Raw genomic sequence first — 18,711 nt, forward strand, 5'->3', positions numbered from 1 at the left:
CTGCACAGTTTTCATGGTTCTAGTGTGTTGTCTGAACATTGTATTGTCCTTTTGTGAAGATGAAAGTACATAATTGTATTTATTTAGTGCTACTTTTAAGGAGAAATGGGAAAATGGCACTGTGGTCTAATGTTTATTTCTTCTTTTTCCTTCCTTGAGCATGGCTTAGGTTTGGTTTGGGTTTGGGTGGGTAATTCTGAGAAATCTCAAAAACGGTATTTCCTTTTGAAATAACTTCTTTTAATTTTTCCCTGTGCCTTTGTCTCTTTAACTCTGTTCTTAGCCATGGACGTAGTGGGTTGTTGGGCTCTGAGGTAATAGTATGTTTGCTTAGTTGGGAGAAGGCCAAACCTCTGTTCATTTTTTTGTTTCCCTGAGATTGACCTGTTAGGGTTTGTTTTGTTTTTTGATAAAGTATCTTTGGAAATTACAGGATACAGGTTACACAAACTCCTAACAAAGCTTGATTCAGCTTTCTTGTGAAATGAAAAGCAATACTGTATTTCCTCCAAGCTTTATTCCTAAGCCTGTCCTGGCCCCATGTCTGCACATTTTAACACTTTTTAACACGGCCTGCATTTTGCCTGTTGCTCTTTGCAGGTTCATGAGTGGCGTTTTGGACAGGATGCTTGGTGCCGGGAACCCAGAGCCAGTTTGTTGAATTACTGTCCCAGCCCCTCGAGTCTCGGGGAAGGTCTGCGGGTGCCTCCCAGGGCCAGCCCAGGTGAAGGCAGCCCTGGAAGCCATTTTCAAGAACTTTTGCCACAGGTGTAAAAGACTCCACCCTTGCAAAGATGCTGAAACAGATACTGTCGGAGATGTACATAGATCCTGATCTGCTGGCAGAGCTCAGCGAAGAACAGAAACAGATCCTGTTCTTCAAGATGAGGGAGGAGCAGGTCCGCCGATGGAAAGAAAGAGAAGCAGCAATGGAAAAACAGGAGTCCTTGCCAGTGAAACCCAGACCAAAGAAAGGTAAGCGGAGCCCGCCTTGCCTGGGAGCCTGCACGTGGGATGCCTCCCCGCTCTTTCCCACGTTTCACACCAGTCAGAAGCAAGCCAGGTGTGAGGTCTAATTTGGCAGGTGGACCCTCAGTGTTACTGAGATTTTAATGGTGCAGTTTATTGACTTGAAGTCTCCATGCTCGTGCATGTACACACACACACACACACACACACACACACACACACACACACATGCACGCACATGGCAATTACCCTGGAGTTGTGCGGCCAAAAGCAGATCTCTTACTCGAAACCAGGCTGATCTTAAGCTGCAGTAAAAAGTCACCCGTGGGGCTGGACCTGAGGGGAATTAAGGAAGAGTTATATCCCCATATTGTCACAGACAACTAATATTCTGCTACCAGCATACAAAGTCTTTGTGTCAAAATCTTTGTAGCAGTGCTGTTTGCATTTCCTAGATTCTAAGAGATGTTTCTTTGAGTTTTCTTTTTTAGGGAGATTCACTCTTAAAATGCAAATACTACTAACAGGAAAAAAGTCATAATACTAATTTTTTAGTGTGAGATTGTTTTTCAGATGTACTACGTCTTCCTGACTCAAGGAATCCCTGGTAACTTGAGAAGGCCTTTTGGGACCATGGGTGAGGAGGAATTCCTTGTACATCAGGATATACACACACAGATGTGGAAAAGCACACATTAACACCCCCCCCACACACACACACACGCACATTCTGTTATGGATGAATACCTATTTTGTTTTAAAAAAGCACAGTTTTCGGCTTTAAATTGTCAAAGTGTGATGGGAAGCCTTTATTGAGTAATAGTCAATAGAAAGTTAATTGGTCTTAGTGATTTATTCCGTGTCACTTCTTGCTATCATTTTGAAATTGTTAAACTGGGCATAGTTCAGAAAGCAAACCTGATGTCTTTACAGGAGATGGAGCCACATTTGTGCTCTGGGTGGGATCACCTCTGTAGGAGAGCATTACATTTTCTCTTAAAGGCAAAATGCTTGTAGGTTTTGCCTCTTTACTTTGTATTTACTTTTAAAGTTGCACTTGTTCACTTATCAGTGTTTATGAAATCCTATATTTGGGATGCTTTTTCTGTAATAAAATGTTATCATTTGGAAAAAAACAACACAGCTTTCAAGGTCACTTGCAGAGAGGTATTCAAGATCAATCTCTCTTCATTTTTCATTAAGCCAGGAAAACTTAAATTTGATAAAACCATTCAGGGTTTCAAAGATTGAGAACATGAATCTAACTTGTATACACAGACTCAAAAAGGAAGTCAGTTTAGTGACCTTTACCTTGTACTGCCTTTCATTAAAACCTTTTTCCAATTAAGCCTTTATTTTTCTTTTAAATATTTATTTATTTGGCTACGCCAGGTCTTCGTTGCTGCGTGCTGGATTTTCGTTGTGACATGCGGGATCTTTAGTTGCAGCATGCGGCATCTTTTAGAATTAAGCCTTTATAGTGATACGGAAACAAATATGAGTATCTCATTTATTATTACTATCATCAATGACAGCTATTTATTAAACACCTGTTTTGTCAGACACCACGCAAAGCACTTTTACATACATTATATGTCATCTTCACAATATTTCTGCAAAATAGGTATCAGTTGTCCTGTTTTACAGATGGAAAAACTTAGAGAAGTTCAGTAATAAATGCAAGGTCACACCACCAGTTAGTGCCCAGATCTTCTGGGTTTCACAGTACCCTACACTCTCCAAATAGATACTTGTTTTTCCTTCTAGAGGTAACGCGTCCAAACTGAAGCATGAGCTTTTATCTTTCTGAACTGGCTCCTTCATTTCCTTGCATCCTTCAGTCAGAGTTTACCAGGTGTAACCAGGCCACTGGGCACCATGCTGGTTGTGAACATAACACACAGATGTGGTGCGTGACTCTGAAGCCTGGTGACAGCAGAAGGGCTCTTGCCCCTGGAATCGTTGGCCCAGGCTCTTTGAAACACTTTGGGCTTCTCATGTTTGCTGAATTGTTCTCCTCGTGCTGACTTAAGACAATAATTTCCGTTTCTTTGCTTAAGTTCTTCCTTTGCAGGGTTTGAATCTACCTCTTCAAAAACCTATGTTACTTTATAAGTTAAGTGATCATAAAAAATGTATGTTGATTTACACAGTGGAATGGGTGTATATCAACATACTTTTTTAATGATCACTTAACTAATCTAAAAAATACAACAAACTAGTGAATATAACAAAAGAAGCAGATTCACAGACGTAGAGAACAAGCTAGTGGTTACCGGTTGCGGGGAGAGGCAACGTAGGGGAGGGGGAGTGGGAGGTACAAACTACTGGGGGTAAGACAGGCTACAAGTGTGTAGTGTGCAACACGGGGAATAGAGCCAATATTTTGTAATAACTGTAGATGGAGTGTAACCTTTAAAATTGTTTAAAAATTTTAAAAAGTAAATTAAAATCAGAAAAGAATCAAAAGAAAAAGGTGAAATTAATTTTAATATATTTATTTTACCCAAGATGCCCAAAATATGATCATATCAATATATAATGCATATAAAAGTATTAATGTGGTATTTTGCATTAATTTTCCTCCTACCAAGTCTCTGGTCATTTACCTGTCTAGCACACCTAAGCCCAGAGCAGCCTCATTTCGTGTGCTCAGTAGTGACCTGTGGCCAGCGGCTACCAGACTGGACCCTGCAGCTTCCGCCCTCTCATTACGCTCCAGCAGGCAGACGAGGTCCAGAATTCTGTCCCTCTCTAACAATCATATTTTCATGCTACATTTCGAAATGATTTTCTGATCTGTTACTGAGTTAAATCCATACTTCTGATTGTTTTTTAGCCTCTCCTACTTTGGCCTGAGGATTACTGTAAGGTGGACAGGTTCCTGGGATACATAATATGCTAGTTATCACTAAAAGTCTAGTGATGCTTTTTGAAAACTCACCACAGTAGGCTATATAGAGAAAATAATGACCGGATGACAGCGAAAGAAGTGCTAAGTGGTGAGGTAGAATGGTAAAGGAATGGGGTGGACATAGATATATTTATGAGCCAAGAAAAGGACAAGCTCAAAGCCACAGCCCAGCTATGAACCACTAAGGAAAAGTAGCACTTAAGTCATCCAGACCGTCGAGGAGGAACACATGCTGAGGGCTCGACAAGCAGCAGCTGGGGCCTCGTTCAGCCTGGGGAGCCTCAGCCATGACAACACGGCCTTGACTCTCTGTGGCTTGATCACCGAAGACAGAGCAAGATGAGACACAGAGGAGGCCTGTCTTTATAGGGGAAGTGGAGAAAGACTCTCAGAACTTTTCCTTTTCTGTAGTCAAAGAGGAACCACTGTGGTGCAAAACATATTGTTCCAAGTGTTAAATTTAAGGGAGTAATGAACTTCTGTTGTGAAAAACTGATAGAACTAGTCTCATAGCATTGTGGTCAGAAAAGAAGCTTGATATGTTTTCAGTTTTCTTAAATTTACCGAGACTTGTTTTGTGGCTTAGCACAAGATCTATCCTGCAAACCGTTCCATGAGCACTTGCAAAGAATGTGTATTCTGCTGCTTTTGGATGGAAAGCCCTCTGTATGTTCATTAAGCCTGTTTGGTCTAATGTGTCATTTAAGGCCCATGTTTCCTTATTGATTTTCTGTCTGGCTGATCTGTCCATTGCTGTAAGTGGTGTGTTAAAGTTCTGTACTATTATTGCATTACTGTCAATTTCTCCTTTGTTAATATTTGCCTTATATTTTGAGATGCTCATACGTTGGGTGCATATACAACTGTAACAATGTTACAATTGTTATATTTTCTTCCTGGACTGATCCCTTGCTCAGTATGTAGTGTCCTTCTTTGTCTCTTATAACAGTCTTTATTTTATTTTATTTTTTAATTTTTTTTTTTTTGCGGTACGCGGGCCTCTCACTGTTGTGGCCCCTCCCGTTGCAGAACACAGGCTCCGGACGCGCAGGCTCAGCGGCCATGGTTCACGGGCCCAGCCGCTCCGCAGCATGTGGGTTCCTCCCAGACCGGGGCACGAACCCGCATCCCCTGCATCGGCAGGCCGACTCTCAACCACTGTGCCACCAGGGAAGCCCAACAGTCTTTATTTTAAAGTCTATTTTATCTGATATAAATATTGCTACTCTGGCTTTTGTTTTGTTTTGTTTTCCATTGGCATGGAATACCTTTTTCCATCCCCTCACTTTCAGTCTGTATGTGTCTCTAGATCTGAAGTGAGTCTCTTGTAGGCAGCATATATACGGGTCTTGATCTACATCCATTCAGCCAGCCTACGTCTTTTGGTTGGAGCATTTAGTCCATCATTTACAGTTAAGGTAATTATCAATATGTGTGTTCTTATTGCCATTTTGTTAATGTTTTGGATTCTTTCTTTTAGGTCTTCCCCCTCACCCTTTCTTCTTTTGTTCTCTTCTCATGATTTGATGACTGTCTTTGTGTTATGTTTGGATTGTTTTTTCTTTTTCATGTGTATATCTATTATACATTTTTGGTTTGCTGTTACCAGGAGGCTTTTGTATAGCAGCCTATATATATATATATATATATATATATATATATATATATATATATATGTGATTGTTTTAAGTTGCTGATCTCTTAATTTCAAATGCATTTTAAAAACCCTGCTTGTGTACTTTCCTCCCCCACAATTACTATTTTTGATATCATATTTTACATCTAATTGTTTTGTGTACCCCTTAACTGGTTATTGTGGATATAGATGATTTTACTACTTTTGTCTTTTAACCTCCTTGCTAGCTTTGTGTGTGGATGATCTCCTACCTTTACTGTATGTTTGCCTTTTTCATTTTGTAATTTTCTTGTTTCTAGTTGTGGCCTTTTTCACCTAGAGGAGTTCCTTTAACATTTGTTGTAAAACTGCTTTCATGGTGCTGAATTCTTTTAGCTCTTACTTGTCTGTAAAGCTTTTGATATCTCCATCGAATCTGAATGACAGCTTTGCTGGGTAGAGTGTTCTTGGTTGTAGGTTTTTCCCTTTCATCACTTTAAATATATTGTGCCACTCCCTTCTGACCTGCAGAAAAATCAGCTGATAGTCTTATGGGACTTCCCTTGTATGTTATTTGTTGCTTTTTCCTTGCTGCTTTTAATATTCTGTATCTTTAATTTTTGTCATTTTAATTACAGCGTGTCTTGGTATGTTCCTCTTTGGGTTTGTCCTGTATGGGACTCTCTGTGCTTCCTGGACTTGGGTGACTATTTCCTTTCCCAGGTTAGGGAAGTTTTCAGTTATTATGTCTTCAAATATATTCTCAGACTCTTTCCCTCTCTCTTCTCCTTCTGGGCCCCTATAATGAGAATATTAGTGCATTTGATGTTGTCCTAGAGGTCTCTTAAACTGTCCTCATTTCTTTTCATTCTTTTTTCTTTTTCCTGTTCAGCAGCAGTGATTTCTGCTACTCTGTCTTCCAGCTCACTGATCCATTCTTCTGTATCATTTAGTCTACTATTGATTCCTTCTCGTGTATTTTTCATTTCAGTTATTGTATTCTTCTCTGTTTGGTTGTTCTTTATATTTTCTAACTCTTTGGTTAAAAAGTTCGAACTTCTTGCTCTGTGCATCCAGTCTCCTCCAGAGCTATTTGATCGTCTTTACGAGCACTACCCTGAACTCTTTCTTGGGTAGATTGCCTATCTCCACTTCACTTAGTTCTTCTTCTGAGGTTTTATCTTGTTCCTTCATCTGGAACATGTTCCTCTGCTGCTTCATTTTGTCTAAGTTGTTATTTGTATTTTTATGTATGTGGTAGGTTAGTTATGTTTCTCGGCCTTGGAAAAGTGGCCTTCTGTAGGAGATGTCCTGTGTGTCCCAGCAGCGCACTCCCACCTGGTCACTCAAGGTATAGGCTCTAGGGGTGCCCCCTAAGAGGACTGTGTCGGCCCTTCTGTCATAGGGGCTGAGTGTGCGGGCCATCTGGGGGGCTTGGTTGGTCCCCAGCCTGGTTGGTTCTCAGGCCCTGCCTTGTGTGGATGCTGCCGGCTGCTGTGTAGATGGATCTGGTCATGAGGTGACTGGTTGAGGAATCCTAGGGGGCCCTGGGGCTAGTGCTGGCTCACTGGTGAGTGGAATCAGGGTACCAAAGACTCCAGGGATGTTGTGCACCCACTGACAGGTGAATGTAGGTCCTGGCGCTAGTGCTGGACTGCTGGCAGGCAGAGCCAGGTCCTGGAGTCTGGCTGCAGGGCCCAGGGATCCCAGAACTCATTTCAAATCATTGGTGGTTGGGGAGCCAGTTGCTGGCACAGTTGGGTCTGGGGTCTGGGGTGTCCTGAAGCTTGTGCTGGCCTGCTAGTGGGCAGGGCCAGGTCCCAGCTGGTCCCACAGTAGGGTCTGGTGAGCTGTGGGTGGGCTGGATCTGCAGGCTGTGGGATCATAGTTTTGTTGCTTCTGGTGTCTGCCTCCTGGCCAACGAGTCTGGTCTAGAGACTAGTGCCTGCTTCCTGGAGCGAAGGGTCAGTGCCTGCCCACTGGTGTGTGGAGTTAGGTCTTGGCCCGCTGATGGGCAGGGCCAAGTCTAGAGGTGTGTCTAGAGTCAGCTGTGGGCTCAGGAGGTCTTTAGGCAGCCTGCTTATGGGTGGGGCTGTGTCCCCATCCAGTTGGTTGTTTGGCCTGAGGCATCCTAGCAGTGCTGCCTACAGGCTGTTGGGTGGGACCAGATCTTGGCACTCACGAGCCAAGATGGCAGCCGCCAACAGCAATGTTCTCGCAATAGAATGTTCCCAAATACGTCTGCCACCAGTATTTATGGGCCCAGGGTGATCCGTAGCCACCCCCACCTCTCTGGGAGACTCTCCAAGACCAACACGTAGGTCTGGCCCAGGCTCTTATCAGATTACTGCTTTTTGCCCTGGGTCCTGGTGCATGTGAGATTTTGTGTGTGCCCTTTAAGAGTGAAGTCTCTCTTTCCCCCACTCCTGTGGGGCTCCCGAAATTAAGCCCTGCTGGCCTTTAAAAGTCAAATGCTCTGGGGGTCATCTTCCTCGTGTAGGAACTCTGGGCTGGGGAGGCTGACGGGGGCTCAGCATGTTCACTCCTGTGGGAGAACCTCTGCAGTACAATTATTCTCCAGCCTATGGGTCACCCACCTGTGTACATGTCTCGTTGTGACTCCTTCTTTATGTCTTTAGTTGTAGAATATCTTTTCTTGAAGGTTCTGGTCTTTTTCATCGATGGTTGCTCTGCAGATAGTTGTGATGTTGGTGTGCTTGTGAGAGGGGGTGAGCTCAGGGTCTTTCTACTCCATCATCTTGGGCAAACTCCTCTTTTGATTTTTTAGTTGGGCTACTAGAAAATGTATAATGACAGGCAGAGCGCCCATTGGACAGCACTGCTCTAGACAGTAAACATGGCACCAGCCAGCACTGATTGAGCTGAAGGCATGTCAGACCCTGAACTCTGTGATTAAATATATCATCTCATTAAATAGTCACAACCAAGCCTGGAGCTGAGTTACCGTTCACCTTTTACAGGTGAGGAAAATGAGGCTGAGGGACCTTAATAACTTGCCCGGGGCAGCAGCTAGTAAGTGGCCCTGAGTCTGACTCTCCCGGAGCCAATGCTGTCAACAAACATTCCACCCGTTCAGCTTACCTGGAGCTTTGTAACAGTTCCTGTTGTCTTCAGGTGCCCTGCTCGCGTCTGAACACGTGCTTGCATCGGCATCCTGCCGTGGAGCATTTATTCTGTAAGATTCTCTCTGGTAACACACACAAAGGAGGCTGCCTAGCAATGGACCTCTCTCCAGCTGGCAGAAGCCTCACGCAGGAGGCTGGGCTCTGGGCGCCGTGTGTGGTGCCCGAGAGGCTCCATGTGTGCCCCTGAAACAGACTTGGGCTTGTGAAATTTCATTTGTGGATTCTCAGGCAAGTTCCTTTATGCAAAACCTTCCCTTTTTCATGAAATGATGATAAAGCCTTGCTTTGTGCCACCTGCCGTGTCTACTTCCTCCCCTCCCTTCATTCCTGACCCAGCACGGTGACCTCTGCTGCTAGAGTCAGTTCTTAACCTCAGTCGATTCCTCAGCTGCATCTGACCCTGTGAGCTGCCTCTCAGAGTCTCTCGTTGGTGTCATGGTCACTTGCTGTCTCCATGACGGCTTCTTTTTCGTCTCTGCCTGACCCTGAATACCTGTGTTCCCCAGGGGAGTCTCACTCTACACCGGTGGTTGGTAACCTTGAGGTGGGATTGAGGGGCCCATAGACTCCATGGAAAACTTATGAAAAGCTTGGACCAAGAAGATGCACACAGAGGACGTTTCGTGTAGAGTTTCCCAATGTTCACAGACTCCCTGAGGCTCAGTCACAGACTCAGAGACTAGGTTAAGGTTAGGGTCCCTGTATTCTCTCCCTGGGGCATCTCTTCTGCTCTTTATGCCAGACTCTCACACCCGTATTTCGAAGCCAGACCTTTCACCTGAGGTTTGGTTTCCATGTCAGTTACCCAACGAGCATCTCTGCTCAGAAGACCCTTAGGCCCTACAAACTTGATGCAAAACCAAGTTAATCAGCATCACCACGGTTCTCCCCACCCCCAGGCCTGGTCCTGCCTCTCAATCTCCACCATGATCTGTGGCCCTGAGTCACCAAAGCCAGAAACCCGGGAGTCCCCTGGTTACTCCTGACCTCACTGCATCCCACCTGCTCCATCCCAGGGAGGTTTTCCCCACAAACCTGCTTGTCTGTTAGTGTGTGCCAGCCAGAAGCCTTGTATTTATGTTGTTTCATTTAATCCTCGCAAGAATCCAGGGAGGTGAACGTTGCCCCCCTTATTCTTACAAATAAGGAAACAAACTTGGAGAAAGTAACTTGTGTGGGTCACCGGTGGAGTCAGGGTTTGAACTCAGGTCCAGATCTACTCCAGGTCTGTTCTGAGCCACTGGTCCGAGCCCTGTCTGTGCCCCTCACTCTGGGCTGCATAGTGTAACGGACTTGGTGTCTTACGCGTTGAGCACCGGATGCAGATGCTCACTGGCTGCCCTTCCCTTTCACCTCCACAAGCTGTGGACTCAGCGGGCCTCCCTCCTGGCTCACCTTCTCACTTGTCTGTGCCACCACCTGCTTCCCTGGACCATGGTGCCATGCACATTCTCCAACTTCCTTCCTGTCCTTTTGTCTCTATAGTAAGCATAAATATTTTTGAAGTTTTAAAGGATGGACCTGTGTTAGTAACTGCAGGATTCTTACCAGGTTAACTTCAGGAAGTGCCTGTAGGACTGGGCCTTGTCCTTCACTAAATGCACGTGAGGCTGGAGCTGTCCAGCTCTGCAGGGCCGTGAGGGCACATGCCAGTGACCCCACACCCAGCTTGCTCAGCAGAGCCCTGCACGTTCTCCATTTCCTGCCATTCCTGTTGGTGGGTTTCCTTTCTTGCTTTCAAAAGTATTTCCGTTTGGACAATGCGTCAGAGGTGGCTCTAAACACAGCTTTTACCGTCTCACAGCCGAGTTTTGAATTCTGGTTCCAGTTTCACCACCTCTGTGATCGTGGGCAAGTTACCCTCCCTAAGCCTCAATTTCCTTGTGGTCAAGTAGGGTTAGTAACAGCCTCAGTGGTGCTCTAAGTATTTCAAGGCAGACCTGGCACGGGCATCAGTCAGAAGGGACATGGCCATAGCACCCGAGTCCCGGAGGCCCCCCCGGCCAGGCATTCATTCACCCTTTGGTTTCTGGGTTGGAGGTGGGTGACCTAGAGGAGCGGCCAGAGTGGTGGGAGAGTCCTGAGATGTTGTGAGTTCAGGGAGCATATGGACACGGCAGCCTGGGGTTGGTAGGAGCCCTGTTTCCGTCAGCCCTGGTGTAGTTCGTGCATGATGCGTTAGGGGCCCTGGTTCTGTTGCTCTTCTGGCTTCTGTTCTCCAAGTCCGTGGTCTTCTCTCAGTGGGGGTAGAGCATGCAATTCTCCCTCTCTCCATCCCTCTCCCTCTCGTGCGCACCTGCTACTGCGCTCATCCCTCCAAGTGGATCAGTCGGAGTGGAGACCAGATGCTGACTCTGAGGCACAGTCATAGCCCCGGGGGTCGCGTTGACCTCAGTGGAGGAGGCGACCCCGCTGACACCTCCGGGCGCTGCCTCCTGCCCCCTGCGGGCCCGACACGCACTGCATGAGCGGCGTCACCCTCCCCCGTCAGAGCGGAATGGGCCTGGCCGTGGCCTTGCCAGGGACGTGCATGACCCGTCACTGTTTTTGTGTGACATTCTACAGCACTGCCTCTTGAGTCCCTAAGAGCAAACTTGAGAGCACTGCAGCATAGAAACGTGAGTCGAAGACTGGGAAACAAGCTCATAATTCAGTGGAGGCACTGTAACAGGTCCCTCTCTCACTGTCCTCTGAGTTGAAGTCAGCAGGAGGCCCAGGACACCTGGAGAGCATTAAGTCAGGACGAGTTGCAGTGCCTGCCCTGTTAACACCCCTCATGCTTGTACCTTTACCTTAAGGAGGCACACTGGGAACTGAACGTGGTTCCGTGCAGCCAGGTTTCAACTCTAAGCAGCTGAGCTTTTCTCTCTCCTCAAAAGCACCCTCTTTCCCTGCTCTCTCCTGTCCCTGTGTCCCCATCCCCGGCCTGGTCCCTGGCGTCCATACTCCTTCCCCTCCCAGCAACCCAGTGGAAGTGTCCACGTTCCCCTGAGCGCCTGGGCTGCTCTGTCCTGCCCGCGGGCACAGCGGGTTGTGGCAGGAGCTCAGTGATGCCTGCTGAGCCCCGCGGAACCCTCTTTGCTCCTCCCCTAGTAACTTGTGCCCAGTCCTTTGTGCCCCGTGCAGCCTGCCCCGTCTGTCTGAAGTGACCGTCTCTGAGGTCGGAACCTCTCCTCTCCTGGAGGCAAGGCATCCTCCCCACTCTCCTTCCAGTTATTTAGGAGTCAGAATTCCCTCTCCCTCTTTTTCCTTTTGAATCAGGACTCTCCTTCCCCTGTCTTTTCTTCTGTGTCCTGACGAAGCACATGCTTTTCCGAGGGTCTCTCCTGGGTTTCATTCTCTGGGCCAGCGGTGTCCACGATGGCATCTGTAAAGTAATCCCCACATTCACACTGTGCATCCTGACCTCACTCTAAACTTCAATTCCATGTTTCGGGTATGTGCTCAACCTTGCCATCTGGGTTTCTAGTAAAATTGAATATAGTTTATTCTTCGTTTCCCCAAACGTTCACTACCTAACTCCTCAAACACATGTATTTTCTTGACGTCACTGTTTATCATCCCACGTTCTCAAACCTTCGGCCTCATCTTTGAGTCCTTCCTTGCCTCGGCCGCCCAGATGCCATCGCCCCATTGGAGGCCGTCTTCCCCTCGCGCAGGCCCGGCTGGCCTCACCCCTCTTCTCTCCACCCTTTGTCTCCTGCAACATCATTGTACACCCGCTGCACACCGCCTGGTCCAGGTCCTCCCTGCGTGCGGACGCACTGCAGGGCTTCCTGGTCCTGGCACCAGCTGCACAGTACTGTCCTGGACTCTTTTGATAATTGAAGTCGAGGTGATTTACAATACTGCGTTAGTTTCAGGTGTACAGCATAGGGTTTGGTTTTGGGGTTTTCTGGCAGATTAGATTTGATTATAGATTATTATAAGATATTGAATATAATTATACAGTAGGTATAATTATACAGTACGATAATTATACAGTGCTATATGGTAGGTCCTTGTTTATCTATTTTATGTAGCTGTTATGTGGTTTGTATCTGTTAATCCCATACTCCTAATTTATCCCTCTCCCCTTTAGTAACCATTAGTTTGTTTTCTATGTCTATGAGTCTGTTTCTGATATGGATTCATTTGTATTATTTTTAGATTCCACATATAAGCGATATTATATAGTATTTGTCTTTCTTTGTGTGACTTACTTCATTTAGTATAATATTCTCTAGGTCCATCCATGTTGCTGCAAATGGCAATATTTCATTCTTTTTTATGGCTGAGTAATATTCCAGTGCATGTGCGTGTGCGTGTGTGTGTGTGTGTGTGTGTGTCTGTATCACATCTTCTTAAGCCATTCATCTGTTGATGGACACCTGGGTTGTTTCCATGTCTTGGCTATTTTAAATCATGCTGCTATGAACATTGGGGTGCATGTATCTTTTTGAATTAGAGTTTTCTCCAGATATATGCCCAGGAGTGGGATTGCTGGATCATATGGTAACTCTATTTTTAAATTTTTAAGGAACCTCCATACTGTTCTCCATAGCAGATGCACCAATTTACATTCCCACCAACAGTGTAAGAGGGTTCCCTTTTCTCCACACCCTCTCCAGCATTTATTATTTGTGGACTTTTTGATGATGGCCATTCTGACTGGTGTGAGGTGATAGCTCATTGTGGTTGATTTGCATTTCTCTAATAGTTAGCGAAGTTGAGAATCTTTTCCTGTGCCTGTTGACCATCTGTATGTCTTCTTTAGAAAAACATCTGTTTAGGTTTTCTTCTCCTTTTTTGATTGGGTTGTTTATTTTTTTGATATTGAGTTCTATGAGCTGTCTGTATATTTTGAATATTAACCCCTTGTTGTTTGTATCATTTGCAAATATTTTCTCCCATTCCATAGGTTGTTTTTTCATTTTGTTGATGGTTTCCTTTACTGTGCAAAAGCTTATACGTTTGGTTAGGTCCCATTTGTTTATTGTTTGCTTTTATTTCTTTTGCCTTGTGAGACTGACCTAATAAAACATTGGTACAATTTATGTCAGAGGAGGTTTTGCCTATGTTCCCTTCTAGGAGTTTTATGGTGTCGTGTCTTACAGGTGTGGACTCTTGCTTGGTCACTCAGACCAAGAACATGGAGCTAATGCTTTTTGAACACTTGTCATGTGACAGGCCTGTGAGTTCAGACGCATTACCTCTGTTTTATCAAAGAGGGAACTCTGGCTCGGAGAAATATTGTGATATATACATGGTCACGTAAAGAGCTGGTAGAAGCCCTGGGATTTTAGTGCCACTTTCTGGCTTTATGCAGCACAGGGCCTACATTTAAACCCTTCAGCCTGGTGTCTGGGACCTGTGCCAGGCGGCCACCTGCTCCCCCTGCCTGAGCCTCAGCCCACGGCCAGGTGGCTTCTGAAGCCTCGGCTCTGACGGAGACCCTTGTTCCCCGTGGCCCCACGTTGATTCCCTTCTCTGATCTCGGTCATGCTGTTCCTTGTGTCCAGCACCAAACCCACCCCTATTCTCTGTCCAGATGCCATATCCATCCTCCCAAACTGAACACAAAGAACTTCTTATGTCTTCCCTGTCCTTCTGAAGCATCCTCCGTCCTCTGAATCCTCTTGTGGTCCTTAAATCTCTCGTGGTTACGGTGTATGTCCCCGGCCCTCCACACATCCCGCAGCACTTCAACACCCCTCCCCAGTTACTGCGACTTTTCTAGGTAACTATTTGGTCAGCACCTGCCTCCCCCAGCTAGAAGGAGGGACTGGTCTGTCTTGTTTGTAAGTGTTCACGCATGTCTACCTCAGGGCCTGGCACATAGCAGATATGCAGTGAAGTTCACTAAGTCAGTGACCTACCACCCTACTCTTTCTCTCCCAGGCTCTGGGTGACCTGCAGGAGGATGTTTCACCCCACATCTCCACAGCACCCAGCTCTGCATCCTGCCAGCGTTAGGAACACAGTAGGATTTTGTGGAAGGAGCTACACAGAGGCCCTGCTAGCCCCCCTATCTTGGTACGAAGCAGAGGGCACCAGGCCGACACTCACTTTACGGGAATGATTCCCCCTCCCTGGGTTCAGGGAGCTGTGTGGGCCCCCTGGAGGACCCCAGTGTCTTCAGAGCAGAGACCCCTGTCAGGGCCGCTAAATCTGACACATCCTATCTAATTCCCTTTCTTCCTGCCCCAAAACCTCTGCCTCTTTACCTTCACTCTACTTCCTGTGGCATGGCCACGGCCCGGCCTGCATGCCAGCTGCTGCCCATGTCACACACTCAACACCACTGGCTAGTGTGGGTCCTCAGGCCCAGGCATCTTGACCAGCCGTGGACCATGATAGCCCTGGTGAGTCCCCTCTGGGGCCTTCAGGTTTAGGACTGCCCACCCCCTCTCCTGGGAATGGTCCACCATCCCAGGTTTCAGGGAACATGACCTGTGTGGCCGCATCTGAGGAGCAGGAACTAGAGAGAATGTAACACAACCCCTGCTGGGAGCAGGCGCAAGTTCGGTTATTCAAGTAGCTTCCCCGCGTCTCACACTTCGGGCGTGTCATCTCTCATGGGCTGGCCCGAGTCTCTGAGCTGGCACGTCCGTCTGTCAACAGCACAGAGGGATGGTGGCGCCAGCCTCTCCCGTGAGTCCGTCACGTGTCGTGTGTCAGACACCTGGGGACCTGCCTGCACGGCTGTCACCGCCTCCCCACAGCCATCCTCCTGAGGAGATGTTAGCATTCCCATTTTGCAGATAAGAAAATTGAGGCTTAGGGAGATTAAATAATTTGTCCAAGCCACACAGCTAAGTGGCAGGGCTAGGATTTAGACTAAAGCCGGTCTGACTCTCAAGTGTTTGCCTTGTACTCAGCAATGAAACCTAGAAATGTAGTGGACACCCCAAGCCCTGGAGCAGCCGGGTTGCAGGGAGATTCTTAGGCTGTAGATGTTCTGGTGCCTGATGCTGCTTTGTTACCCTAAACATAATGCAGACAATGCCTGCTTTCTTCCCATCTTGCATCTTCACTTAGAAAAGGGGCACCACATTCATCATATTTTCAAACAAACGTACTGCAGCCCACTGCCGCCGCCCTGGGAATGCTGCTCATTCTGAGCAGGTTGGACGGGCTTTGCCTCATCTGATTTTCAGATACTTTAATGATGGAAAACATCCTAACCCATGGCTAAAGATACTTGTTCATCCAAATTCTGTTTTGCCTGCAGACAACGGCAAATCGGTTCATTGGAAACTGGGAGCCGACGAGGAAGTCTGGGTGTGGGTGATGGGTGAGCACCACCTCGATAAACCCTACGACACGCTCTGTGATGAGATCCGTGCCCAGAGGGCACGGCTGAAGTCGGGGCAGGAGGTGCGGGAGCTCAGGTATGAACCTGCAGGCCCGTGAGGGACTGGCCAGGCACCACACAACGGGGCTGCGAGGCCTCTCGCTCTCAGACCCTGTGGGGGGCCTGGTGGGACTTGAGGGCGCACGGTGACTCCCAGTTTCTGGAAATTTCCTTCAGACTTCTGGCGACTCCCTTCATTTTCACAGCGCCACCATGTCGGCCGTTTCGCTTTCCTGCTTGGGTGTGGAGGTGGTCCCCTGGTGACCCTGGGCTTCCCTAGCCTCGCGCTGGAACAGTGCAGCTGTGGGAGGGGTGAGGCGCGGGGACCCCTCGGGCTTCAGGCTCCGGGGGCCCCGGAGGAAGTGGGCCCGAGGGTGCTTGTCTGTGCTGGGTGCTGGGAGCTCAGGGACAGGCCAGGAGCTTGCAGTTCAGGAGGAGAAACAGGCAGACACACAGGCTGTGGTGTGCGCTGGGACTAAGGTCAGGCAGAGGGTCCCCCGAGCCCATCATCCTGATCCACGGCGGTGAACCTTGAAAGGTAAGTAGTTTTCCAGCTACAGAAGGTCAGGCAGGACAATGCAGGCAGAGGGGTCATCAAGACCGCTCGATGGGGCATGTATGGCGCTTTGGGTGATGGTGCGTCCTTCCGCCTGTTTGGGGTGCACAGGGGTGAGGGGGGCCGTGCTCTGAAGTGCCTGGAAGGCCAGGTTTAGGAGTTTGGACCTTATTCTGTGACAGTGAGGAGGTGGTGAATGAGGAAGCGACATAATCAACTGCAGAGACAGGAAGGTAGCTTGGGTGGGAGCAGTGAGGCAGGGGATGGGTCCCCTGGGCTGGGTGCCAGGGTGGCCTCTGCGAAGTGTTGGCAGCCCCGTGCGAGCGGGGAAATAGGAACAGACACGTGGGCCTCTCTTCCGTGCCGCGGTCCTGTGACTTCATAGCCGTAAGTGGGCACACGGAGAGAAAGGGACTCTTTGCTGCTGCTGACACAAAGGCCGTGTGCCCTGGCTGTTCAGCTTCCAAACCAGGAGCCGGGCAGACCTGGGTTTCAGTCCTGGCTGCTGCGTGGCCTCAGATGAGTGATACCATTATTTTGAGCCTCTTACAGCAAAGCAAGGATAACAGCGCCTTCCTCGCAGGGTTGTTATGAGGATTAAGTTAATGTCTTTAAATACCTAGCAAAGGGCTCAGCCTACCATCAGCGCTCAGTAAATGGTACCCATTACTGGTTTCCATGTAATTTGAATGCAGACCTCTACTTTGGGAAAGCTGTCTTTGTTGAAGACTGTTTTTGATAATTCCACATTTGTTTCTCTTCAGAAAAACTCAGTCCAGAGAATTCACCAGCAGCTTGAAACCAAAGTCACACTCCTCCGATGTGCGGGCACCAGGTGACCGGGAGCCTCGGAGCGTGTGTGAGAAGGCGGCAGAAGAGGGGGGACACGGGCGTGGCCGCGGGCCAGCTTCACCCCTAGAAGAGCAGAAAACGCCTGTGAGTCTTTCCTGTCTGTAAATGTGCGGAATTTCATGAGGGGGGAGATGGAGGTATTGGGGTCACTGAGCGTCAGGATCCTAAACTGGCTTTTCTGGGACAAATCCCTCCCAGCTTGAAGGCCCTGCTGTTACTCCTTGTTGGGAGATTCGGGGGTTTGGCTCACCTGCCTTTTCACAAACAGTATAAGGCGCCCTTTTCCATGGGAGAAGGTGTGAGGAAAGAACTCTAGATATAAAACTGCATTTTAAGACATTTCCGGGGTTATTTTTCCGTGTTATATGCCTTCTTTAATGGCCCGGCAGACTCTTGAAGGGCCAGATGGTGGACCATGGAGCTCCTGGGCCCTGCGGCCTCTGTCGCAGGTGTGTACAGGTTGTGGCCACTTTACCCACCAGGATGGTTGGGGCCGGGTCTGGTGCTCGGGCTGCAGTTTGCTGGGCCTGCCTGTAACACGGGCACCTCCGGGACCTAGATATGTCCTAATGGGTCCCCCCTTTTGTTGAGGACAAAGCATCAGTGTCTCTTGGCTTCGTAGGTTCTGCCTGGGATTGTGGAACAGCTGTTGCCTCAACACAACAGCATTCTATACTCAGAACTAGGATGATTCTCTTAGGTCAGGTGGTTTAAAAAGCTCAAACGTAATTTGCGGCTTGGATTATGGTTTGGAAGAATAATGAAACTATATGGTGAAGTATTTCTTCTGCCAACGATTTAATTACCCTGAGAACTAACAGGGGATTTGCAGCTGTGTGGTTTCCATTAGGTCTCTGGCTCTATGATGCTGTGTGTGCGCTCTACCTCTTGGAGGCTGTTAAGTGGGAGGTGTATTGAGGAGAAGATCCCAAGATTGATTGATTTACTCATGCAATGAACAAGTACCCATTATGTGCTAGGCTTGAGATGACAATTCAGGAGTGAAAATAGAATCACTGCTGTCATGAATTTCGTAGTTGGGGAAGCAGGGAAGGACTTCACATAAAATCTCATTTCAAACGATGGCTGTGCTCCAGGACTGGGGTATGTTTCTGTGCCTCTCTCACCCCAGGACGTGAGCACTACTGCGGCGTGCATAATGGCTTTGCCGGGGACTCAGAGCTGGAGGTGACCACAGAGGCTGCCAGGGGCTGGAGGTTCCAGCAAAGGGACAGTTGGGCAGGGCTGTGTGGCTGGAATGCAGAGGGAATGACAGAGTGAGGGGCTGGGCAAGGCCAGACAGGACAGGGTCTTGGGGGCGAC

At 47.9% G+C, this 18,711-nt stretch overlaps 1 protein-coding gene across 1 annotated transcript in view; it reads left to right on the top strand.

Annotated features, from left to right (window-relative positions):
• The first annotated feature begins 790 nt into the window (after window positions 1-790).
• SH2D4A (SH2 domain containing 4A) overlaps window positions 791-18,711 on the top strand; it is a 65,506-nt gene continuing 47,585 nt past the window's right edge. The window contains exons 1-3 of the mRNA XM_033415380.2: window positions 791-975; window positions 15,858-16,017; window positions 17,301-17,472. Of these exons, the coding sequence (XP_033271271.1) occupies window positions 795-975; window positions 15,858-16,017; window positions 17,301-17,472 (513 nt within the window). The 5' untranslated portion in view covers window positions 791-794. The remainder of the gene's footprint in view (window positions 976-15,857; window positions 16,018-17,300; window positions 17,473-18,711) is intronic.

Source organism: Orcinus orca, chromosome 21 (genome assembly GCF_937001465.1).
Source record: "Orcinus orca chromosome 21, mOrcOrc1.1, whole genome shotgun sequence".
In the NCBI taxonomy this organism is placed as follows: Eukaryota; Metazoa; Chordata; class Mammalia; order Artiodactyla; family Delphinidae; genus Orcinus; species Orcinus orca.